Source organism: Lagenorhynchus albirostris, chromosome 3, assembly GCF_949774975.1.
Source record: "Lagenorhynchus albirostris chromosome 3, mLagAlb1.1, whole genome shotgun sequence".
Taxonomy (NCBI): Eukaryota; Metazoa; Chordata; class Mammalia; order Artiodactyla; family Delphinidae; genus Lagenorhynchus; species Lagenorhynchus albirostris.
In genome coordinates this window covers 160,042,698-160,069,784 of record NC_083097.1, presented here as the reverse complement: position 1 = coordinate 160,069,784, position 27,087 = coordinate 160,042,698, and the positions used below count along the sequence as shown (strand labels likewise).

Genomic DNA, 27,087 nt, shown 5'->3' with positions numbered 1-27,087 from the left:
GTGGGGGGGGTGAGAGCAGTAAAAGGTGCCAGGTGAGCCCAACAACGGAGTCCTAAAACCCCCAAGGTGACCTAGTCACTCCCCTTGGCCTCAAGTTTCAGGAACCGTGACTTATAAGCAGGGATATCGGCATCCTTAGCCCTGGGCACACAGAAGGTAAGCTGAGACCACGCTGCGTTCACAGTGCCTCCCATGCTCCAGCAGAGGGCGCCCTGCTCCTGGGAACACTCAGCTCAACCCAGCAGCGGAGGGTCCTGGGGTACAGACTGAGCTCAGCTCACAAGGAGCACCTAGGGAGATCCCCCCGGCCTCCCTTTTCTGAAAATCAACACACCAAAAACAAAAATATTGGCTCTCCACAGAGTTCTGTATGTGGATGAAGCCAAGACTCAAGTCTCAAATGAGAATGTCCTCTGGCCAAGAACCTTCCCTTCAACACCTCACGCCAGGGGGCTCTCCCTACTCCACTCCCCACGGACGGCAGGAGTGTGACGGGGTGTGCAGACTTTAACGACCTGCAGCTTCACCAGGACCACTTCACAGGCATATTTGGTACATAACAGGAACGCGAATACACATGTAAAAATGTACTGTAAATGAGAGTGAACAAAGAGCCAACAAAGTAAAAAAGTGTGCCCACCAAGCAGGGAAAAGAGCGGCCCTCTGTCCCGTGATGGGTGCAGACCTCAGAGGGGCAGCGTGCCCAAGGGGCAGGCAGAGCTGAGTAGAGGCCCAGGCCCACTGCCCTGCCTGGCGGGGTGCCCTGAGCAAGATCATTTCACCTCTTTTGGTCTCAATTTCCTCATGTGCATGTAACAAAAAAGCAAGAGTAAGTCCAAACACAAGGGGTGGGTCCTCCTCTAGATAAGAATTCCAAATTTGGTCAACACGCAGGTCTATCCACTGACTACTCACTTCCAATTTTTCAGGAATCTTCCATGCAACAAGGAGGCAGATGTTTTAAAGAAGCCTACAGTAATCTCTTTGTAAGAGAAATCTTAGCTGCTCTATTCACCCTCCAAATGCTCACCCCATGTGATGAGTTCTTTCTGATACGTGAGTGGGGCAGGTACCGGGTAACAACCCAAGGGCCTGAGGAAAGCAGAGAAGAGGAACCTTTCCCCCTCCAGCTGGGAGAATCAGGGATGACAGAGGGTGCTGATCCCATTCGCCTGCCCAGTAATAGGGACTTTTGTGTGTATAAAGGCTTGAGCAACCTCCTTATTCCCAAGGACAGTGTTTCCAAATGTCACAGTCCATGGTCTTAGAGGGGCCTCTGTAAAGTTAGCAAATGCATATAGAATGTGGATGCTCTGGGAGGCGAGTCCTCTCCTTCGCTGAAGGTGCTCACCTGCAGGCATGTATGGGGAGATCCTTCGTGTAATAGGTATCTTCCTCATCTTCTTCGAAGTTCAACTCGGCCAACAACTGGCTAGTCTTGGCCACGCTGTCATCCACGGCCCCGTTCTGCAGGATGCCCTCAGGCCCACCGACCTATGGCAGAAGGCAGCGTCACCATGAAAGACTGCAGCTTCCGGGCCTCAGCCCAGGCACATGGCTTCTCCCCATATGAGCAGTCATGGCAACCTTCCCATGAAGCACTGGCCTGCTCTCTACTGTGCAACAGTTCAGCGTCTTCTGATTTGACTTTTCATACTCTCCTCTTCCCTATCAAACCTACCTGGCCAAAAACAGGGCACAGGTGGCTGAGGTCATCCGCCCTGCCACCTGCACACCCAGGCCCAACCCCATCTAGCCATAGCGCCATGACTACAAGCAGGAAGCTGAGGGCCACAAGAAGCAAGATGACTTTTTACAAACCAGATATGGTCCCCCCCTGCGGACAGCTGCACAAGGGTCCTCCTCCTTTAAAGCCTAAGCACCAGAAGTAAAGGTTGTGACCCCTGCAGATGTGGGAATGCAGTTCTCTCGTTAGTCCACATACTTCCTTCACTGTCAGTTCCCCTCTCCAGAAGGCAGCCCTTCTTAATTATGAATTAGAAATTGAATGTTAGGATAATCTTCCAGTTTCAGGACACAATCTTACTAAATGTACCCTTTATATGTCATAACAGCAAAAACATACAAATAGGCAACTTTAAATAACTAAGCGATGAATTTCACAGGCACCTCTGCTGAGCTCACACATCCATTCACGATTGCACAGACTCAGCTTGTCCGAGGGAAACAGGTGCTCCTAATGCTGCCCCCGTCGGAACTGCCTCCTCAGACAGCAGCCAACAGTCCCCATCATGGTCCCCACGGGCCACAGCCCACACAAGGCTGGGTCAAGCAGTGGAAGCATCATGCGATGAAAGACGGGAAGGAGTGACAGGAGCCCCAGGGCAGGCACCAGGTTTCTCTGAGCTGTGAGACGGGATCAGACACTGGCCTGCCACGCAGAGCTGGGAAACCAAAACCCACACCCACGCCATGCGGGGTCGGCTCAGGCCAGTCCCTGTCCACTGCTCCAGTCACCTATATGGGCCTAAGGACAACGGGTCTCCTGAGGGGGGGGCATCCCAGAAACTCCAAAGGTGCATTCAGGTTGTCAAGGAAGCCAAGAACCCATTACAGGAACACGTGTCTCTGCAATGGTCTCAGCCAGATCAGAACCCCATTTCACTGTGTCTGCCACCACTTTAATATACTATCTTTTTTTCTTAAGATTTTTTTGATGTGGACCATTTTTAAAGTCTTTATTGAATTTGTTACAATATTGCTTGTTTTATGTTCTGTTTTTTTGGCCACCAGGCATGTGGGATCTTAGCTCCCCAACAAGGGATCAAGCCCACACCCTCTGCCCTGGAAGGCGAAGTCTTAACCACTGGACCACCAGGGAAGTCCCAACATTTTTTCAGAAGGCAACAATCAGGTTAAATGCAAGAAGACTGTATGCTTTGTTTGGGGGAAGGTTTTTTTTTTTAAATGAAAAATCAGTATTAACTTTTGGATTTTAATGTAATGAAGACAGTATTATTAACATCATCACAAGCACCTCTTTGTAAATCCCTGACCTCCTTTTTAAAAAAATTGTAAGTGGTTCTGTGGCGTTAAGTACATTCAAATGGTTGTGCAACCACTACCACCATCCATCTCCAGAACTTTCTCATCTTCTCAAACTGAAACTGTCCATTCCCCCTCCCTCAGCCCCTGGCAACCTCCATTCTACTTTGTTTCTATGAATCTGACTACTGTAGGGACCTCACATAAGCGGAATCATGCGGTATTTGCCCTTTTGTGACTGACTTATTTCACTTAGCAAAATGTGCTCAAGGTTCATCTATGTCCTAACTGTGTCAGAATTTCCTCCTTTTTCAAGGCTGAATAATATTCCATTGTATGGACACACAACATTTTGTTTATCCATTCATCAGTCAGTGAATACTTGGGTTGCTTCCACCTTCTGGCTGCTGTGAATGATGTTGCTATGAACATGGAGTACGAGTATCTCTTCAAGTCCCTGTTTTCAATTCTTTGGGGTATATACTCAGAAGTGAAGTTGCTGAATCATATAATTATTCTATCTTTAACTTTTTGAGGAATTGCCATACTGTTTTCCACAGCACCTACACTATTTTATATTCCCACCCACCAGTAGTGCACAAGGGTCCTAATTTCTCTACATCCTTGCCAACACGTGTGATTTTTCTGTTGGTTGTTGATAGTAGCCATCCTAATGGGTGTGAGGTGGTATCTCATTGTGGTTTTGATTGACACAACCTGGATTATAATGATGCTAAATATCTTTTCCTATGCCTGTTGGCCATTTGGGTATCTTCTTTGGAGAAAGGTCTAGTCAAGTACTTTGCCTTTTTTTTTTTTTTTTTTTTTGCGGTACGCGGGCCTCTCACCGTTGTGGCCTCTCCCGCCGCAGAGCACAGGCTCAGTGGCCATGGCTCACGCGCCCAGCCGCTTCGCGGCATGTGGGATCTTCCCGGACCAGGGCACGAACCCGAGTCCCCTGCATCGGCAGGTGGACTCTCAACCACTGCACCACCAGGGAAGCCCTACTTTGCCCATTTTTAATCAGGTTGTTAAATTTTTTGTTGTGCTTTGTTTGAAAATATTTTAAACATTTATTTATTTATTTAGGCTGCACTGGGTCTCAGTTGCGGCACATGGGCATGTGGGATCCTTAGCTGTGGCAAGCAGACTTCTTAGCTACAGCATGCGGACTTCTCAGTTGCAGCATGCGGGCAGACTCTTAGTTCCCCGACCAGGGATCGAACCTGGGCCCCCTGCATTGGGAGCATGGAGTCTTACCCACTGGACCACCAGGGAAGTCCCCTTTGTTTGAAATTTTGATAGCAAGTTACTACTTCAAAAAGTTACCTTTCCTTTTGGCAACACTTCTCCTGACACATGCAGCGGCAATACTGGGATGAGGCTGCCGACAAGGGACCAAGACACCTCTCAGTGTGACTGCCTCAGCACACACGTTTGTTTTCTGAAAGTGTGTGGCCAGATTATGGTACCTGGATTTCACTTCATGGCAGTGAAAGAGCCACATATATCATGCTATAGGGGAGGGCTGAGAGGGTGTGGGCCACAATCTCAGGCTCAGGATGGTATTTACGTTTTTAAATGGTTGGATGAAATACCTAATAGTAGGTATTTGCTTCTTGTCCCACAAAGCCTAGAACGTACTACCTAGCACTTGAAGGAAATGCTTGCTGACATTTCTCCAAAGAAGACATACAGATGGTCAACAGGTACATGACAAAACACGCAATATTTGCTAATTATTAGAGAAATGCAAGCCAAAACTACGAGGTATCACCTCACACCAGTCAGAATGGCCATGATTAAAAAGTCTACAAACAATAAATGCTGGAGAAGGCGTGGAGAAAAAGGAACTCTCCTTTGCTGTTGGTGGGAATGTAAATTGGTGCAGCCACTATGGAGAACAGTATGGAGCTTCCTCAAGAAACTAAAAATAGAACTACCATATGACCCAGCAATCCCACTCCTGGGCATATATCCGAAGAAAACTCTAATTCGAAATGTACATGCACCCCAATGTTCACAGCAGCACTATTTACAACAGCCAGGACATGGAAGGAGCCTAAATGTCCATCGACAGAGGAATGTATAAGAAGATGTGGTACATATACATAAAATGGAATATGACTCAGCCATAAAAAAGAATGAAATAATGTCATTTGCAGCAACATGGATGGACATATCATATTATCATATTAAGTGAAGTCACTTATTAAGTGAAGTCAGACAGAGAAAGACAAATATCACAATATCACTTGCATGTGAAATCTAAAAAAAATGAAACAAATGAACTTATTTTCAAAACAGAAATGGACTCACAACTATAGAAAACAAACTTATGGTTACCAAAGGGACTGATGGGGGGATGTTAATTAGGAGTTTGAAATTGACATATACACCCTGCTACTATAAAATCGATAAAACAACAGGGACCTACAGTATAGGGTGCTACATTCAATATCTTGTAATAACCTATAATGGAAAAGAATCTGAAAAAGAATATATATATAACTGAATCATTCTGCTGTATACCTGAAACTAACACAATATTGTAAATTAACTATACTTCAATTTAAAACACGGTTGGGGGACTTCCCTGGTGGTCCAGTGGTTAAGACTCCACGATCCCAATGCAGGGGGCCCAGGTTCGATCCCTGGTCAGGGAACTAAGATCCCATATACCGCAACTAAGATGGCACGCCTTAGAGAAGCCCGTGCCAAAATAAATAAATAAATAAATAATTTTTAAAATAAAATAAAAAATGGTTAATTTAAAAAAAAAAGAAAGAAAATGCTTGCTAACTCCTAGTCTAGAAGAACTCTTAAAATGTCTCATCAGGTTGTATAAACTTTTATGTGTAAAGAAATATCCTTAGTGATATGTGAATCTTTACTTTCCTGAAACATAAAAATTAGTATGTGGAGTAATACGGACACATGCGTGACACCAGGTGCCTTCATTCCACCCACTCCTGCTTCATCCAGGCCTCAGATCCCACACTTCATCTCCCCTCACAGAGGGAAGAGTGAACCAGCAGAGGGCACATCAGGAATGTGTGAGGCTCTTAACAGAGCCTGACCAACCATGTGACGACCCTTTCTCTGCATCACTCATACCCCTTCGGGTTTAATAAGGAGCAGGAAATCTAAGTCCGTTCTAGGACCTGCTCTAGGAACTCTCAAGAGACAATACAATACCGACACAACACAAGGTCAGATGGATTCTCCCTCACCCCCCACTGAAGGCAGGGAGACTAGAGAGAGAGGAGTCCGGATTCCCCAGTAGGCCCTGTAGCTGTGTGGCTGGGGGGCGTGGGTTTGTCCCTCCTCACAAGTACTTACGCACACCTACACACCACATGCACTTGTCCAACCCCTGCCCAGCCCCACTCCTGCCCAGCTGTGACCTGATCACAACACAGACTTCTATAGCTGGCTTGTTAATTTCTCCCTCTACTTTCTGGAAAGTTTTAAGATAAACATTAACTTCAAAAATACATTTGACCTTAGCAACTATAATTAAATGAGTTAAAGCACTAAACAGTGCCTGGCACAGAGAAGGCCCACAATCCAAGCCAGGCGACGTAATGGAAGAAGGGAGGGGAGTGTCCTTGTCTGGCACAGGACTGAGGTTATCAACCCATCACCTCCAGCCAGGACTCCTGGGTCCTGCTGGGCTCAAGAAGGGAAAGTCCTCCCCTTACCCCTGGCACCAAGCCCATCCCCAGGCACCGTGTCACTGGGTCTAGAAAGCGAAGGAAACAGTTCTCCCTCCACCCCTGCTCTGGACACTCATTATTGAAGTCCATCTATGAGCTGCTGAGCTGATCAAGGTCTTGCAGAGGTTTTCTGCCCAGAGAGTTTCTTACGACCCACTGCAGAACTCAGTGCACCTCAGAACAGCAGGAAGAGAGGCCACTTCATTCCCACAAAGGAAAAGCACATCAGTTCAAAAATTACCACTAACTGTGCTGGTAAGAACTTTTAGACCATAAATTTTTACCCCAAACCTCATAAGCGTCATACCACTCAGCATGAAATAGACATTCCTGTCCCTCAATCCCCGACTATGCCAATGTCCCAGGGCATTTGCACTCACTATCCCCCTGGCTTCTACACAGATGGCTCCTGGTCCTTCAGTCCCAGTCCACAGGGCACCTCCTAGGGAGGCCTCCCCTGACCCTATCTGAGGGGCACCAGTGGGGCCAGCTCTGCCGGTCCTGCTCCCTGCTCTGACCCCCGCACCTAGAACTGAGCCCACACCCCAGGAGGCTCTCACAGTGTTAGCTAAATGAACATATCTTCTCAATCAAAATATAAGGTTGAGATGTGAAATGACTCATCATTTATTCTTTTCTGCCACAACTTAAATAAAAAAGAGCGAGTGGGAAATCGCCTTTCCCTCAGGTGACCTGAGGCAGAGAGGAACTACCAGGTCTCTGAGCCCTGCCTCAGGAAAAGGCTAACAGAAGATCCGCTCTCCCTCAGCTTTTGAAAAAGTTTCAAAACTACAGAGAATGAATGACCCACACACCCACCATCTGGATCCACCAGCCACTCACATTTTGCCACATTTGCTCTCTCCCTCTCTTGCTCCGCACACATATGCACACATGTGTTCACACACACACATACTTTTCTGTTCCTGATCCATTTCAGAACCATAGGTCCCAGGACAAGGGCTTTCTCCACACAACCACAATATAAACATCACACTCGGGAATAATGCTGATGTAATACTGATATCTAATACACATAGACACATTTTCCCAATGTTCTAATAATGTCCTTTACAGTTTTTTAAATCCAAGACCCAGTTAACAATTACACATTATTTGTGATGTAATCTCTTAGCCTTCTTTAATCCATTAGTTTTAACCACAAGAAATTGTTGAGATTTGACCATTTTTGACCTACAATGAAGGGAACTTCACATGGTCCCACCCAACACAGCAGTCCCTGAGCTTTGGGTTAAAGGAGTTCTACCTGCCTCCCTTTTTTCAGTAGACCCTTGTTTTGACCAAATGCCAAATCCACCCCTGCCGTTCATTTCAAAGCTCAAGAATATCCTCGACCTGTTTGGGGTGTCTGCAGCTCACCCTGTGCTGCCCCTGCCTGCCCAGCTCTGGGGTCAGCCACTCGCAAAGGAGCTCACAGACTGACATGGAATCCACCCACACCTGCAGGGAGAAGCCAGGCTGTGAGGAGAGGTTCAGTCCAGAAGGCAGGACACCTCACAGGACAATGACCTGGACCGGATCCTGGCTCAGTGGCATGAAAAGAAGAAGAGGGAGGGGCTGCCCAGAAGAGCAGGGCTGGAGACGTGACAATCAATCACATTAACACTAGACCTCACAGGGATCCGGACCAGGTAAATAATCTGACTGTGGAGAAAGGGAAGCCCCATGTATTCAATATTAGATGATCCTGAAAAACTACTGTTGGTGCTGTTTGTCTGACCACAGCAGTACAGCTATGAAGGAAAGATGCCCTTTTCATGTTTTTAGAAATGCATTCTAAATAGCATAAGTCTAAATGGTTGAGTATCACTAACTCATATGGCTCAACCTCAGAAGAGTGAAATGACAAGTTGGATTTGCTTTAAAACACTTCAGCAAAGAAAAAGAAAAAAGAGAGAAAAGAAAATCTTCACAACCATCAAATCAAGAAGACAGATGGGCAGGATTTGCTTTATCTACTTATACACGAGAGAATTCCTAATAAACATTTTTACACAATACAGGTGGACAAGGTGGCTGCCTGGAATCTGTGTTAGCTCTGCAGAGCCATGCACTTGAAAGGAGTGATGGAAGATGAGCACAGCTTGTACCAAATGGCTTCTGCCTCGGGATGAGGCAAGCAACCCCTCCAGCTTCACTGTCAGCCCTGGCAGCTGAGCTATGCGAGAAGCTAGGGTAGATAGGAAGGTGCTATCCTCAGTCATGACAAAGGGCTACTCACAGCTCAGCAGGCAGCCTAAATCAACTGTACTGTCTAGAAGCCGTCCTGGCAACAGTCCACAGGGATCCTGAGAAACCCGGCTCAGTTGTCCAACTTGCAAGCTGCTAGTGGACCAACACACATAAAAAGGCACAAGGACCCTATGCCAGCCATGGGATCCCAGGACCCAGCATTCCTGTTGTTTATCAGAGGAAGTAGGATTTTGCCCTCAAGGAAAGCTCTTCCGGCAAGAAGAGTTCAAAGCCCCCCAAGACTGGGGCCCCATAAGACTTGGAAAAGGGAGCACTAAAGACCCGGCCCGACTCACTGCCCCCTCTGCACCTCCCAGGCCACATTCTGCTCTGGGTCCCACTGAACACAATGGTCATCTTGGCCCTTCTCTGTGAGCTGGACTGTCCTATACCACCAAAAGACCACCCCTACCACGCTAACCACCACAACTGCCCCTCAGTTGAGAGCCACTGCCCACAATCTGCCCCTCCAGCCCCTGCGCACAGTGCTCTGGTGGGGCCTCTCCCTCCTGCAAGGCCTCTCACCCAGCTCTCGGGGCAGCACCTCCAAAGGTCTGCTGACCCCCTACTCACACCTCCCATCCAAGGGGAGCCCTGCCTCAGCCCAGGGGGTCCCGGGCCCTGATGTAAACCATCAGAAAAGAACTCACGCCTGCTCTAGAGGAGTTATGAGGACTCGGGGACAACGGGGTGCTCAGCGCAGTGACGAGCATGTGCCTGAGGAGGAGTGGCCACTGTGGCCACCTGGTACTGTGGTAGTTCACACATGTGCGCACCTGAGGGCACACATCTGACCCCAGCGCCCTCTGCCTGAGCTCCCCTTCTAGCCTCAGCCAAACTCTGCCAGGTCTCCCTGCCACCTAAGGGCCCTTCCTCTCAAGGGAGGTCACGGCACCCCTCAGCAGCAACACAAGGCTCCAGGATCCAGCCCGAGCCCCTCGTCGTGGACAACAGCCCTTTTCCCTCCATGCCAAGCCCTGTGCCCAAGTTGTTCAGGGTGCACTTCCTGAACAACTCAAGGACCACCACTCACAAAGGCTTTTTTCCCTTTCCCTCCTCTGGGCCCTCACTGTCCCCAGGGTCAACTGCAGACTGGGCAGCACCTGCCATTTCTAACAAAGCAGCTGCAGTTGGCAAAGGACTCACATTGACTCCCAGTGGGAGTCAGCCCTCCCCAAGCACAGCAAGACAGTGAAACAGAAGTACTGAGAGGACGGGCATTGAGAACCAGGCTGAGGAGGTCAGCCTGAGAGTCTGTGCAGAGGGAACAAAACAAAACGTGAACAGACACATGAGGGCTCCCAGGCTCACCACATGAGCAGTGTGGCCAGGCCTCAGCTCCTACCTCTGAACACCAGCACAGAACCTACCTAGCACACGAGGCACCACATCTCCCCAGTGTGTGACCTGGAATGGGAAGCACGGGGTCACCCGATCTCCCTACCTTAGAGCTTTAACAAGAAACTACCAAGATTAGAAGGAGCAAAAATAGAAGAGAAAAGGAAAGGTGACATGAAAGAGAACGCAGGACAGTGAGTGACTGTTGGGATGGCTACACAGCCCAGTAAATTTACAAAAAAAAACACAAAACACTGAATTGAACACTTAAAAACAAGAGGCCTCGGGAACTGCCTGGCGGTCTAGTGGTTAGGACTCCGTGCTTCCAATGCCAGGGGCCCGGGTTCAGTCCCTGGTCGGGGAACTAAGATCCTGCAAGCTGCTTGGCAAAGCCAAAAAAAAAAGTATGTCTTACCTGCTTATATCTATGACCCAGATCAAGGTGTGTGAAATTGTAAAAATTATAAAAAAACAAACAAACAAGAGGACCCTGGTATATGACCATACCTCAGTAAAGCTATCATTTATTTATTTTATTATTACTTTTTTTTTGGCTGCACTGGGTCTTCATTGCTCTGCACGGGCTTTCTCTACCTGCAGCGACCGGGGGTTACTCTTCATTGCGGTGCACAGGCTTCTCACTGCAGTGGCTTCCCTCGTTGCGGAGCACGGGCTCTAGGCACGCGGGCTCAGTAGTTGCGGCTCGCGGGCTCTAGAGCACAGGCTCAGTAGTTGTGGCACACGGGCTTAGTTGCTCTGCGGCATGTGGGATCATCCCGGACCAGGGCTCGAACCTGTGTCCCCTGCATTGGCAGGTGGATTCTAAACCACTGCACCACCAGGGAAGCCCAGTAAAGCTATTAGAAAGATGCCTCTCTTTTTTGGTTGTGGGAGCTAGATTGATAGAGAACTTTGTTCTGCTGTTAATATTGGTATTGTATTAGTGTTACCTTTTCCCCCCAATCATGCTGAATCTGGGTAACAAAACTAATTGGGTAAATAGAGTTAGGAGTTACTTCGCTTATTAAGCAGTAACTGACACGTAAGCCCTCCCTTTCAGGGGTTTGGAACCAAACGCCAGAAATCCAATAAGAGGAAAGTACAGGTAGAACACATGCCAGAGCTCCTGCGAGGTTAGCAGCATCTCATCTCCAATTTTCTCAAGGCGTACTTATGTCACAGCTGTACTGAGTGTTCACGGAACAAAAAAGGGCTGACTCAAATTTTAAACTCACCACTTTTAGGAACCCCGGAACTATATGGAACTCACTCCTCACCATAAGCTGAGGGCCAGGAAGCAGAAGATGATCTGTTTACCTGGACAATCAAGGATATGCTGGAACAGCCTTCCCTGACTTCTGAAGGCAGCAGGTTTTGAAGAGTAGGTAGCAGTTCTTTATAATTTTATAAATTGACACACATCAATGTACATAAACACCGGTGAATCCATCAATAAAGGTAACAAACACATCCATCACCCTCAGTCTCCTCGTGCCTTTGCCATCCCTCTCTCCTTTCCTCCCCTCCCCACAACCACTGATCTGCCTTCTGTCACTGTAGGTTACCTAGCACTTTCTAGAGTTTTATATGAACAGAATCAAAGAGTATATACTCTTTTTTAAGTGCATCTTTCACTCACTGGAATTATTTGAAGATACATCCATGTTGCTGGCTGTATCAATGGTTCATTTCCTTTTTTTTGTTTGGCAGTGTTCCCAACTCTTAAGATTTTCACCATAATTCCAATGTTTGGAGGAAACACAATAGTAGCAACAGTCAAGGGGAAATATTCCAACTAGGCAGACCAGAAGGTCTGTAATACCAGCTATTATGCAAAGGACTTCCAAAATTACCTTTCCCTGCCCTTTGAGGGGCAGGGGAAGGGGCCAGGAAAGGGTCAAATACCCAAAAGAAAACTGTCCCTTTATCTTAAGGACACCTGTCAGGGCTTTGATAAATATCAGTTTCAAATAATAAACAAGAAAACAAGTGTCACTGGAACCAACTCAGAGCTCAGCAGGAGTCACCTCTGCCTGCCATTCTCCCACCCTGGCCAAGACACACATGTGTTACCTCAACAAACTTTCAGATAAAACCAACTGTGCAAAACTGGCAGTCAAGACTGATATCAAAAGTGGCTACACACCGGAAAGCAGTCTGGCAGCACCCGAAAAAGCAACAGGCAGTTGTTACCATACCACCCACCAATTTCACTGAAGGCTTACGTCCACACAGAAACCTCTACACAGACGTTCACAGCAGCATTTTCCATAACAGCTAAAAACAAAAACAACTCAAATGTCCACCGACAGGTAAGTGGATAAACAAAATGTGGTCTGTCTGTGCTGTGGAATATCATTCAGTCATAATAAGGAATGGAGCAGATACATGCCACAACATAGATGAACCCTGAAAACATGCTCAGTAAAAGAACAAAAGACCACATACTATATGTCTATTTATATGAAATGTCCAGAGTACATAAATCCAGAGATAGGAAGATTAGTGGCTGCCTGGGGTTAGAGAAGGGAGGACTGACAGGCTAAGGGGTGCAGGGCTTCTTTTTATGGTGATGAAAATGTCCTAAAATCGACTGTGGTGGTGGCTGCACAACTCTGAATGTACTGAAGTCACTGAATTGCACACTTTGAATGGGTGAAGTGTATGGTATGTGAATTCTACCTCGGTAAAGCTGTGAAACAAAAGTGGTTGCCCAGCACTTGACAATCCACAGCCACTTATCCAATAAGATAAAATCAAAAGGCACTCAGAAGAGAAGCCCAGGGACTTCCCTGGTGGCGCAGTGGTTAAGAATCCGCCTGCCAATGCAGGGGACATGGGTTCGAGCCCTGGTCCGGGAAGATCCCACATGCCGCGGAGCAACTAAGCCCGTGAGCCACAACTACTGAGCCTGCGCTCTAGAGCCCGTGAGCCACAACTACTGAGCCCACGTGCCTAGAGCCTGTGCTCCGATACAAGAGAAGCCAACGCAATGAGTAGCCCCCACTCACCACAACTAGAGAAAGCCCGCACACAGCAATGAAGACCCAATGCAGCCAAAAATAAATAAGTAAATATATTTATTTATTAATTTAAAAAAAAAAAAAAGAACCCAACTAGAACTCAGAGCTGCTCCAGGCTTGCTGTTTTATAGGCTACAGTTTAAACAGGATTTCCAATAAAACGATTACCTCTCACAACCCTGAGCTGCCACGGGTCATGGCACACTGCTCAACCAAGAGATCTTTATCCTCAGCCTTCCGGACACGCTGGACACAAATTACAGACAGCACTATCTGGTCTATCCATTCATACATGAGTCCAGATTTCACGTATGTTCAAAAGTAACAAAAATATAGCTGTTATCCCCATTTTACAGCTGTGGAAACAGGTCTACAGAGTATGAAACTACAGGCGTTATCATGAGCCTCCAGCGGCTCATTCATTTCTCCATGCAAACTCTCCCCTCTCTCCTACCTTCCCCCACCATATGTAAACAAAACCGAAAAAACATACATATGGTGCACACCTGTTCTCCCTGATGCCCCACCCATCAAGCTTCTATTTTTAAGGAATCTGGGGTTAGCATGAGTCAAATGTTTTCTGCTTCTATTAGGGGCTAAAAGAAAGTCCAGGTGGGTGGTCTACCCACGGGAATGACTCATCCAACTAGAATGTAAGCCCCCTCCTCCAGGACAGGGTTTGAGCTCACTCTGGCTGAGGATGGGTTAGCTCCCCGCACCCTGGCGGTGGATCCTCTTGCTAAGGGACACCTATGACAAGGTGAACCCTATAGCTCCTCCCTGGCTGAGAATTCAGGAAAATAAACCTGAGGGAGGTGCCAGGCACAGGAATGGAATCTGAGATCCACAGGAAGATGGCTACATTCCTGGGGAGCCCAGCCCAAGACCACTGCCAGCCCCTTCTCCCACCCCGGGGCAAGGACCCAGGTCCAGGAAGTGTATGCCTAACACACTCTCGTAACACAAACCCATATTTAAAATAACTGAGCAGCCTTCGCTAAATGTTCACATTATTAAGAACAAAACTTTCTGACGTGGCAGAACCATTTATATGAAACCCACTACCACGGCCCCATTGGAGGAACAAACTCAAAACCAACTTTTCCAAGGCAGGGCTGTGGAGTTACGTAACAGGTCGATTTCAGCAACAGGCAATGCAAGAAGGAAAAACAAAACGCAAACTGCTTCATGAATAATCTTAAAAGCCAGAGAGTGTGGGGTTCTCGATTGGATGCAAAAATTCCGTGTCTGCTGGGGAAGCCTCGACCCTCCTCTCGCCAGCATCCCAGGGCCCGGTGAAATTTGAACCCGCCGCACAGTGGGCATGAATGGGGGCGGGGGTGCCCCGATGGCTGCGGCCACAGGTAAGGGAGTGGGGCAGGGCGGTCGCATCAGCCAGAGGGGGAACCGGAGCAGATCACCCCGGAGCTGGTTTGAGCAGGGCACTGACCCAGCTGGAGGAGAACTCGGGGACAAGTCGCCCCCAACCTGTCCAGAGACGGACCTAGGGCCGCTCACCTCGGACAGGCCCGGAAGAGGACTTGGGACAGATCACGTAAGACCCGGCCTGAGCTAGGTCCTGAGATCACTCGGACGCAACCAGAGCGGAACTTGAAGGAGATCTACCCGGGTCCGGCTGGAGAGCGGAAACTGGGGCAGGTTACTCCGGGCACGTCCTGAGCGGGAGATGCCCGTCCAGGTTACTCCGCACCCGGCCGGGCTGTGGGACCCGAGCAGATCAGCCTGGGCCCGGCTGGAGGGGAAACCGGGGCAGGTCCCCGACCGCCGAGGCCCGGCCCCGGCTTCCGGCGTCGCCATGTGCCGCTCACCTGCGCGTCGAGCTGTCCGGCCGCCGCGCCCGGGCCCGCGCAGACCGGGGCCCCAGCGCCGCCACCTCCGGGGCCGCCGGGGGGCGTCTGCGTCTGGCTGGGGAGAGTGAAGTCGGTAAACTCGAACTCGGAGCCCTGGGTGTCGGCGCCGAGCAGCTCGGCCTCCTCAGTGTCCAGGAAGGTGAGCGTCTGCGAGCTGGGCCCGTACGCCTCCACGCTCATGGTGCCGCCGCGTAGAGCTCTCAGGCCGGCTCCACACCTCACTCGAGCCCGCCGCCGCGCTGAGGCCTAGGCCGCAGGCCTCGGGCTGCCGCCGCCGCCGCTGCGCCCGCGCCCGTGAAAACGGATCAAAACGCCCGCCGCAGAGCGAGCAGGGTCGAGAGTCACGCGCGCCAAACCGCCGCCGCTGCCGCCGAGCCTCTCAGCTTCGCCGCTTCCTTCGGAGCCGCCCGCCCTCGCAGCCCTCGGCAGGAACCGCCGCCACCGCTGCCGTCGCCGCCGTGCGCGTGCGCGAGCCCGACGCCAGCGCAGGTGCGCGTGCGCGAGCCCGACGCCGGCGCAGGCGCGCGCACTCCTTGAGGACGCCTCCAACCGCGCCCGGACTCCCGGAGCCTAGCGGGCCGACGGGACGCGCAACGTGCACGCGTGGGGGGCGGGGCTTCCAACTGCCGTCTCAGCAGACGCTCCAGTACGTGGTCACGCCCCAACCGCTGCTCTGTGGCGCTGGGGCAGAGGTTGGTTTCGGATTTGGTCGTCTGTGTCAGGCGGTGGCAGTGTCTTGGGTTAACTGAGCGCCAACTGAATGCCTTACATAGGTGGAACACCCAGCTGGGGAGGCTTCACCAGGACGGTGCGGTGCGTCCGCATCTCTCGAAGAAGCTCCCTGGGCCTGTTAACCCATCTTTAAAATGGAGGCGCCTGGCACAAGGTAGCTGCTCAGTGTGCATTGGTTGAATAAATGAATGGGGACAGTCCTTACCACAGAGCCTAGCACGCGGAAATGGTGATTGCTGCTGCTCTGGACAATAATATTATTCAGAGGCAGTATATATATAACAAAGCGATTGGGAGTACTTGCTCTGAGTTGAAATCCAGACCTGACCACCTACTGGCTGTGTGGCTTTGTACAAGTGATTTCACCTCTCTGAGCCTAGGGTTTTCTCATCTGGGAAAGGGAAATAATAGCCATTAAGATGGAATGAGGAATAAATGAGCTACTATTTACTCCCTTAAGAAGTATTTATAAAGGAAAGTTCCATGTGGACAGGAGCTGACCATGTGATCATGGGCTTCCCCAATGGGAAGAATAATGCCAACACACAGGAGGTGCTCAGTAAAAGTTCAGTTACTAGTTTCTGAGCATTAATTTCCTAACTTCTAGCCTCAGTTTCCTTTTTTGTAAAGTGTCTTCGAGAACCTGCCACTTCCCAAGATTCTGGGACTAAATACTTGAAGTCAGCTCACAAGGCTCCTGGTTTGCATGGCTACACTAAAAGTTCCTGATGCTGCATTGTTCCTCATTTTCCAATATTCCTGTCACAACATGATAAGAGTTTCCTTTTTCCTTCTTCACATCTTTTTTGGCTTCCTGTGCACTAAAATGTGGGAATATAAAAAATGAATAATTAGGTCCCCCTCTCCAGGGTGAGAGTTTAAGGGAGAATCCCAACAAGCCAACAGATGCTTTCAATAAAATGCAAAGCCCTCTATGGAAAATATCCAATTGAATTGGTAGAAGCATTTAAGACCAATGTGGTAAAACTTATCAGAGTTTTATTTATTTATTTTTATTAATTAATTTTATTTATTTATTTTTGGCTGCGTTGGGTCTTCGTTGCTGTGCATGGGCTTTCTCTTGTTGTGGCGAGTGGGGGCTACTCTTCGTTGCGGTGCGCGGGCTTCTTATTGCAGTGGCTTCTCTTGTTGCAGAGCAAGGCTCTAGTTGCATGGGCTTCAGTAGTTGTGGCACTCTGGCTCAGTAGTTGTGGCTCTCAGGGTCTAGAGCTCAGGCTCAGTAGCTGTGGCACATGGGCTTAGTTGCTCCGTGGCATGTGAGATCTTCCCAGAGCAGGGCTCGAACCCATGTCCCCTGCATTGGCAGATGGATTCTTAACCACTGTGCCACCAGGGAAGTCCCCCTTATCAGAGTTTTAAATGCATGCCCTGCCCTGCATTTGACCTAGCAATTCCATTTCTAAGGATCTCCTCTTGTGTCCTACATACACTCACATTTGCAAAACGTTTTAGTGTATTTGATAATTCACTAAAGCATATCTATTTAACACAAAAGAAGTCGGTAATGGAGGAATTGAAAAAAAAAGACATGACGTATAGAAAGCAAATAGCAAATGGCAGAAATAAGTCTTTATGTGTAATTACACTAACTGTAAATGGATTAAATTCTCCACTTAAAAGACAGAGATTGTCAGAACTGATTTTTTAAAATCATGGTTCAACTATGCTGTCTACAAAAGACTCACTTTAGATTCAAAGACAAAATTGAAAGTAAATGGAGAGAAAAAGACACTCCATGCAAATAGTAACCCAAAGAGAGCTGGACTGGCTATACTAATCTCAGATGTTAAGACAAAAATTGTTACTTGAGACAAAGAACATTATATAATGATAAAAGTTTCCGTCTATCAGGAAGAAATAATGTATTTTGGGTCTCTACCTAACAGTAGAGACCCAAAATACATGAAGCAAAATGTGACAAATTGAAAGGAGAAATAAACAATTCAACAGTAACTATGGTTTACTCTTGAGGAAAGGAGTCTAAGGCCTAGGGAGACGAAAATGTAGAGTGGAGTTGTCATTTAAGACCTACTCACCCAACCTGGGAGGTCCCAAGGATACAACTTTCACCATGATTGTGAGAAATAAATTTGTGAGGGAACCCCAGCATCCTGGAGGAGCTCTATGATCTCTCTTCTCTGTAGCTCAGAACTTATAACAGTAACTGCTGCCACTGAATTGGGAAACCTAAATGCAATGAGAGTAATTGAATCCCAGGTTGGCACAAGCCAAGCGGTGGCACTCAAACACCAAAGGCAAGGTGGGTGTCATTACCATAATGGACATCAGGGTCAAAGCAGCAATCAGGAAAAAAAAAAAATCAGGATAGTCTGACTCACAGAGACCTATGGCATTGGCTAGATGATCATGGTGTTCCTAGAAGTGAAATAGATGGGAAGCCTACTAAGTTCTTATTTGATCTGTTTAAGCAGAAAAGTTCTAGGTCAAGTGAACAAAAGTCTAACTTGAATCATAAAAATAGAGAGTCGCGGCCCCTCAGTCAATCCTCAGACTTGATCCAGTTCACAAACCCAGAACATCTTTAAGGAAGATGAGGCTGAGTGCCCTTGAGGAAGGACCCTGGCACACTACCAAAAATTTGTATGTTAACATTTCTCCCAGTCTTCTCCAATGAAACCTATGGCCCTTTACCAGGGTGACTGTGCACTGGGGAAAAGGAAATAATTAGGCCTTTCAGGAATTACTGGACACTGCCTCTGAACCAACACTAATTCTGGGAGACCCGAAACATCACTGTGGTCCATCAATCAGAATAGGGGCTTATGGGGACTTCCCTGGTGGTCCAGTGGTTAAGAATCCACCTTCCAATGCAGGGGACATGGGTTCCATCCCTGGTCAGGGAAATAAGATCCCACATGCTACAGGGCAACTAAGCCCGCACACAACTATTGAGCATGCATGCAAGCCACAACTAGAGAGAAGCCCAGCGCGCCTCAACAAAAGATCCTGCCTGCCACAACTTAGACCCGATGCAGCCAAAAAATAAATAAATAACTAAATATTTTTTTAAAAAAACTTAAAACTTAAAAAAAAAAAGAATAGGGGCTTATGGAAGTCAAGTTATCAATGGAGTTTTAGCTGGTCCATTTCACAATGGGTCCAGTGGATCCCTGAACCCATCCTGTGGTATTTCCCCAGTTCTGGAATACATAATTGGAATAGATACACTTAACAGCTGGCAGAATCCTCACATTCATTCCGTGACCTATGGAGTGAGGGCTATTATGGTGGGAAAGGTCAAGTGAAAGCCACTAGAACTGTCTCTAGCTAAGAAAATGGTAAACCAAAAATAATACTGCATTCCTGGAGGGATGGCAGAGATTAGTGCCGACATCAAGGACTTGAAAGGTGCGATTGAATGCACATCCCCATTCAACTCTGCTATTTGGCATGTACTGAGGACAGATGGAGCTTGGAGAATGACAGTGGGTTATCACAAGCTTAAGCAGGTGGTTGACTCCAGTTGCAACTGCCCTACCAAGATGTGGTTTCATTCCTTGAGCAAATAAACACATTCTCGGTACCTGGTATGCAGCTATATAGGTGGCAAATGCCTTTTTCTCCATCCTTGTCCAAGACCAGAAGTAGTTTGCTTTCAGCTGAAGAGACCAGCAATACACCTTCACTGGCCTACCTCAGGGGTACATCAACTCTCCAGCCCCATGTCACAATTTAGTTCTCAGAAATCTTGATCACCTTTCCCTTTCACAAGATGTCACACTGGTCCATTATAATGATGACATTATGCTGATTGGACCTAGTGAACAAGAAGTAGCAACCATTATGGACTTACTGGTAAGACATTTGCATGTCAGAGAGTAGGAAATAAATCCAACAAAAATTCAGGGGCCTTCTAGCTCAGTGTAATTTTTAGGGATCCAGAGGTGTGGGGAGTGTAGAGGTATCCCTTCTGAGGTGGCTTAAGTTGTTGCATCTGGCCCCATCTGTCACCAAGAAAGGGACACAAAGCCTAGGGGGCCTCTTTGGATTGTGGAGGCAACATATTCCTCATTTGGGTGTGTTACTCTGGCCCACTTACCAAGTGACCTGAAAAACTGCTGGTTTTGAGTGAGACCCAGAACAAGAGAGGGCTCTGCAACAGGTCCAGGCTGCTGTGCAAACTGTTCTGCCACTTTGACTGTAAGATCCAGCAGATCAAATGGTGTCAGTGGCAGATAGCGATGCTCTTTGGAGCCTTTGGCAGCCCATGTAGGTGAAATGCAGCACAAGCCCTTAGGATTTTGGAGCAAAGCCCTGCCATCCTCTGCAGGTAAATACTTTCCTTTGGGGAAACAGCTTTACGCCTGCTACTGGGCCTTAGTAGAGACTGAACCCTTCGCCATGAGCCACCAAGTTACTATGGGATCTGAGCTGCCATCATGAACTGAGCACTGTCTGATCCATCAACACATAAAACAGGATGTGCACAGCAGCCCATCATCAAATGGAAGGGGTATGTATATAAGATCAGGCCTGGGCTTCCCTGGTGGCCCAGTGGTTAAGAGTTCCGCTGACAATGCAGGGGACATGGGTTCGAGCCCTGGTCCAGGAAGATTCCACATGCCGTGGAGCAACTAAGCCCGTGCGCCACAACTACTGAGCCTGCAAGCCACAACTACTGAAGCCCGCGCACCTAGACCCCGTGCTCCGCAACAAGAGAAGCCACCACAATGAGAAACCCGCACACCAAAACGAAGAGTAGCCCCCCCCGCTCACCGCAACTAGAGAAAGCCCGTGCGCAGCAACGAAGACTGAATGCAGCCAAAAATTAATCAATTAATTAATTTAAAAAATATATATATATCAGGCCCAAACAGACCCTGAAGGCAGAAGTAAGATACCTGAAAAATGGGCCAAATGCCCATGGTCCCCACTTCGGTTACACTGCCTTCTCTCTCCCAGCCTGCACCTATGGCCTTATGCAGAGTTTCCTGTGATCAGTTGACAGAGGAAGAGAAATCTTGGGCCTGGATTACAGGTGGGGCTGCGCAATATGCAGACACCACCAAAAGTGGACAGCTATAAAACTACAGCCCCTCTGTGACAGCCCTGAAGGACAGCCACGAAGGGAACCCCTCCCAGTGGGCAGAATTTCAGCCAGTGCACTTAGCTGTTCATTTTGCTTGGAGGGAGAAATGGCCAAATGTATGATTATACACCGATTCATAGGCTGCAGCCAATGGTTTGTTTGGATGGTCAGGGACTTGGAAAGAACAACATTGGAAAACTGGGAACAAGAAAGTCTGGGGAAGACTATGTAGATAGACGTCCTTGAATGGCGGGGTCGGGGGGAGGAATGCGAAGATATTTGTGTCCCATGTGATTGCTCACCAAAGGGTGAACCCAACAGAGGAGTATTTTAATAATCGAATGGACAGGATGACCCATTCTGGGAACACCAGTCAGCTTCTTTTCCCAGCCACTCCTGTCACCACCTAATGGACCATGCATGAACAAGTGGCCATGGTGGCAGGAATGGAAGTTATGCGTGGGCTCAGCCACCTGGACTTCCATTCACTAAGGCCAGGCCAGCTATGGCCACTGCCGAATGCCCAATCTGCCGACAACAGAGACCAACACTGATCCCCCAGTATGGCACCATTGCCTGGCCAGCTACCCAATGGCAGGTTGATCACTTTGGACCACTTCCATCATGGAAGAAGCAGCATTTTGTTTACTGGAATAGATACTTACTCTGGATGTGGAATTGCCTTCTCTGCATGTAATGCTTCTACCAAAACTACCATCTGTGGACTTACAGAATGCCTCGTCCGCCATGATGGTGCTCCACATAGCGTTCTTTTGATCAAGAAACTCACTGCACAGCAAATGAAGTGTGGCGATGAATTCACTGGTCTTACCATGTTCCCCATCATCCTGAAGCAGCTAGTTTGATAGAGCAATAGAATGGCCATTTGAAGACTCAGTTACAGTGCCAGCAAGGTGGCAGTACCTTGCAGGGCTGAGGAAGCCTGTCCAGGAGGCTGCATGTGGTCTGAGTCTGATAGCAAGGATTCACAGATCCAGGAATCAAGGTGTGGATGTGGGAGTGGCACCTTTCACTATTACCACTAGTGACCCCTTAGCAAAACTTTTGCTTCCTGTCCCCATGACCTTATGCTCTACTGGCCTAGAGGTCTTCATTTCAAGGGGAGGAATGATTAGACCAGGAGAAACAATGATTTCATTGAACTGGAAGTTGAGACGGCCACCTGGCCACTTTGGGTTCCTCATGCCTCTGAATCAACAGGCAAGGAAGGGGGTGGCTGTGCTGGCTGAGGTGATGGATCGTGACGTCCAAGGGGGAAATTAGCCTTCTACTCCACAATGGAGGTAAGGAAAAGCCTGTCTCGACCACAGGAGATCCCTGAAGTCATATCTTAGTATCACCATGGTCCTGTGATTAAGGTCAATGGAAAACTACAACAACTCAGTTCAGTTCGGACTGCTAATGGCCCAGACCCTTCAGGAATGAAGTTTGGGGTCACCCTATGAGGTAGAAGACGATGACCACTCAGGTGCTTGCTGAGGGCAAAGGGAATATGGAACAGGTAGTAGAAGAAGGTAGTTAATACCAGCCATGACCACGTGACCAGTTACGCAAGTGAGGACTGAAATTGTCATGAGTATTTCTTCTTTTTTTTGTTATGTATGTGTGTGTGTAATATCTATATATTCTTCCTTCTCTTATCCTCTTATCATGGAACATGAGACATATTGACTTTATAGTACAGTATTTAAGTATTGTTAGCTTTACATTGTAGTATTTAACTTAAAGTTTATCAAGAACAAAAGTAAACATCACCCAAGGACTTTGCATTCTCCTCTAGAGAAAAGGTTAATGCATTTTCATTGTATACAGGAAAGTTGTATTGTGTTAGGCAAAATTATGACCTGGTTATAATTTTGCCTAACACAATAAGTAACTGCATGACACTTTATTTGAAAATTAAGTATGGTTTAAGTACATGTGTATGATTGCCAAGTTGACAAGGGGTGGACTTATGATGGTTAATTTTGGGTGTCAACTTCACTAGGCCATGGTATCCAGATATTTGGTTAAACGTTATTCTAGATCTCTAGGTATTTTTTAGATGAGATTAACATTGAAATGAGCCAGGCCAAGAAGGACAAATTCTGTATGATTCCATTCCTATGAGGTACTGAGAGTAGGCAATTCATAAAGATAGGAATTAGAATGGTGCTTGACAGGATATGGGGGAGGGGGAATTGCAACAGGGATGGGGTTTCTTTGGGGGATGATGGAAAAGTTCTGGAATGAGATAATGGTGATAACATTGTGAATAGACTAAAAAATCAATGAATTGTCTACTTCTTTTTTTCTTTGGCAGCGCCGCTCAGCTTGTGGGATCTTAGTTCCCTGATCAGGGATTGAACCTGCACCCTTGGCAATGAAACCATGGAGTCCTAACCACTGGACCGTGAGGGAATTCCCTGAATTGTCTACTTTAAAATTATGAATTTTATGTTATGGGATTTTATCTCAATTTAAAAGTCGCTCCTCATCAACATTTTGGAAGTTTAAAATATGTCCTCAAGGGCTTCCCTGGTGGCGCAGTGGTTGAGAGTCCGCCTGCCGATGCAGGGAACACGGGTTCGTGCCCCAGTCCGGGAAGATCCCACATGCCGCGGAGTGGCTAGGCCCGTGAGCCATGGCCACTGAGCCTGCGCGTCCGGAGCCTGTGCTCCACAATGGGAGAGGCCACAACAGTGGGAGGCCCGCGTACCGCAAAAAAAAAAAAAAGTCCTCAAATCCTTTGACACTTTTTTCGATTGCCCTCCCTTTGAGTGTAACTGGACTTAGTGACTTGCAGCTAATGAATAGAAGGCAAAACAGAAGGTGACAGAAGAAACTGCATGATATTGGAGGAATTGAGGTTTCTGCCTTGCCCTCTCCTGGTCACTCACTCAAGGGGACACAAGCTACCACATCATGAGGACACTCAAGCATTGCTGTGGAAAAGCCTCAGGGAGAAGAACTAAGATCTCTCACCATCAGCCAGCACCTGCTGCCGCCCATCTGTGGCAGTGAATCCTACAGCCCCAGGAGAGTTTCCTCTGGCTCCAGCTCTAGCCAATAACTTGACCACAAGCTCCTAAGAGACTCTGAGCCAGATCCACCAGGGCAAGCCACTCCCAAATTCCTGACTTACGGAAACTATGAGATAACAAGGTCTATCTTTTTAAACTACTAACTTTGGGTATAACTTGTTACACAGCAATGGATAACTAACACAGACGTACAAGATATTTAATTTCAGGTTAGTTGGTAAAAGCAAAGGATTCCAAACAACTTAGGTGTCCATCACTGGTAACAAATGACTTGTCCCAACCTCAGATTGGGTTGTTACACCCCTAAGGGCAGGACAGCCTCAGCTGTCATGGGCTGGGTGATATCCTGGCTGAGGTGCCTCAGGAGGGAAGCCAGCCCTAGAATGTGGTCTGGAGCAGCTGAGCCCCAAACCCTTCCATTGCACTTTAGTTCTCCAGCAAAGCTGGAGACATGGTAGCCAGAATTCCAGACCCATGCCTTATCCCTCCTTTCCCTGTCACCCCAAGACTTTCCTTTCCCTTCCTCTGATGGAGCCCTTTTCAGAGCCAGCATTTGTAACTGACCCTGTGGGGCCATCCCAGGACAGACCCCACCTCCCATGTCTTCCTCCTGCCTCTTGTCTGCAGAAAAAACTTTAGCCTCCTAGGCCTTTCCCAAGTTCCAAAGAATAAATTTAATCAGAGAAGTGGGAAAATTCAGCTAGAAAGGAAAACAGTCAAGCAAGACAAAATAATCTCAGGTTAGTCATTAAACAAAGTCAAGGACTTTTAGTTCCTTCTCAAGGGCTATAGATAATATTCTGAGCCATGTCCTTTGAGTTATTTTGCAGATACTGAAACTCTTACCAGGTAGAAGTTAACTGCATGCTGCCCACGAGCACATAGACCCCCAGATCAGCTGGAACCGGAAGATTGATGATGTTGACTCCCAATTACCTCACCACCAACCGATCAGAAGTAAGTCCATGAGCTGATCACACACCCCACAACCCCCCTCCCTCACTGTCTTTAAAAACCTTTCCCTGAAAACCATCAGGGAGAGCCTTTTGAGGGAGAGCCTTTTGAGGGAGAGCCTCTAGCTGCCTGTACTCCTTGCTTGGTGCCCTGCAGTAAACGCTGCGCTTCCCTTCCCCACAACCTGGTGTCAGTAGATTGGCTTTGCTACAAGGGGGCAAGTGGACCCAAGTTTGGTTTGGTAACACATGGATCATAATTTTGATTAAATTATTGTCAGTGTGATTCTTTGTCGAATGTTCATTATTTTTTTGGAGAGGATGCTGCAGGTCTCCTACCCAGATCTCCTTTACTGGCTGGCGCACCCCTACCCCAGCTGCTGTAAATATTGTCTGCTAACAGCTCACAGCCACCCATCGTGAATTGCCCTCACCCGAACTGCCTCACCAGGGAGGTTATGCCCCCCAAAACACACATCCCCTAGGGAAGCCCACACCAAGGACCAACTGGCATGGGGAACCAGAGGCCAGACCCCTTGCACCAAAGTAGGAACAACTTGGGCTTCTCATGCTCCAGGGTCCCCCCTAGATCAGTGGAGGCTTGACACCAGTTGAGCCCACTTCCTTGCCTGCTCCTTCCCTAAATTGTCCTGCATCCTTCACTCCCTCACAAGTTTCCCCCAAACTCACACAACCTTGAATCTCCATCTCAGGCTCAGCTTCTAGAGAACCCAACCCAAGGTGAAGCAGAAATCAGTTCTCTGAAGGCAGGAACTGTGTCAGTTTCATTCACTGCTGTATGCACAGGGCCGAACACAAGACTTAGCACACAGTAGGTGCTCAGTAAATGTTTCAGTGGCCAAGTCACGAGCCCATTTTACTGCTTGGGGAGAACATGGAGGAGATCTATTACCCATGTTTATAGGTTGAAGGGATAACTAAAAGGATCGTCACACTTTTTCAAAATCTTCCATTCTCAGTCACCTCTGGCATGTTTCTCCTGCAAACTCAAGACCCATCAACATCTTCATGTGCTTTGAGCATACAGAGGCCAAGGGCTCCTCAAAAAAGAAGGCACGTTGATCTACTTGTTTCTTTTGTTGCTTGTGCTTTGGGTGTCATTTTCAAGAAACCTTTGCTAATCCAAGGTCATGGAGATTAACCCTTATGTTTTCTTCTAAGAGTAGTATGATTTTAGCTCTTACATTTAGGTCTTTGATCCATTTTTGAGTTAATTTTTTGTATGGTGTGAGGTAGGGGTCCAACTTCATTTTTTTTGTATGTGGCTATCCAGTTGTTCTAGTACCTTTTGCCAAAGAGATTATTCCTTCCCCATTGAATGGTCTTGGTACCTGTTATAAAATGAATGTTTGTGTCCCCCCCTAAATTCGTATATTGAAACCCTAACCTCCAATGTGATGGTATTAGGAAGCAGGGCCTTTGGGAGGTAATTAGGGCTTGATGAGGTCATGAGCTCTCTCTCTCTCTCTCTCTCTCTCTCTCTCTCTGCCAGGTGAGGGCACAGCAAGCAGGTGGCCCTCTACAAGCCAGGAAGAGAGCTCTCAGCAAGAACTGAATTGGCTAGCATCTTGATTTTGGACTTATAGCCTCCAGAGCTGTGAGAAATAAATGTCTGTTTAAGCCATCCAGTCGGTGGTATTTTGTTATAGCAGCCCAAACGGGCTAAGAAAGCATCCTTGTTAAAAATCAATTGATCATGAATGTAAGGCTTTATTTCTGGATTCCCAATTCTATTTTATTGATATATTTGTTTATCCTTATGCTAGTACCATGCTGTCATGATGACTATGGCTTTGGAGTAATTTTCAAAATCAGGAAGTGTGACTTTCAAAGTTTGCTCTCCTTTCTCAAGGTTGTTGTTTGGGGGGAGAAATGTCTCTTCAAGTCCTTTGCCCTTTGTAAATTGTTATTTATATTTTTGCTATTGATGTGTAAGAGTTCTTTTTGAATACTGGATACAAGTCCCTTGTCAGGTATATGATTTGCACGTGTTTTCTCCCATTCTGTGGGTTGTCTTTTTCATTTTCTTGATGGTATCATTTGTGGCACAAAAATT

At 47.6% G+C, this 27,087-nt stretch overlaps 1 protein-coding gene across 7 annotated transcripts in view; it reads right to left on the bottom strand.

Moving 5' to 3' along the window:
* UPF1 (UPF1 RNA helicase and ATPase) overlaps nucleotides 1-15,679 on the bottom strand; it is a 36,206-nt gene extending 20,527 nt beyond the window's left edge. For 3 of the 7 annotated variants that reach the window (XM_060144822.1, XM_060144823.1, XM_060144825.1), the window contains exons 1-2: nucleotides 15,169-15,676; nucleotides 1,352-1,494 (exon numbers count right to left, since the gene is read on the bottom strand). In XM_060144822.1, coding sequence (XP_060000805.1) covers nucleotides 1,352-1,494; nucleotides 15,169-15,390 — 365 coding nt within the window. In that variant the 5' untranslated portion in view covers nucleotides 15,391-15,676. Of the gene's footprint in view, nucleotides 1-1,351; nucleotides 1,495-15,168 lie in introns of all 7 variants that reach the window. The other 4 variants (XR_009539753.1, XR_009539752.1, XM_060144824.1 and 1 more) reach the window with 4 other exon arrangements.
* Nucleotides 15,680-27,087: the final 11,408 nt, after the last annotated feature.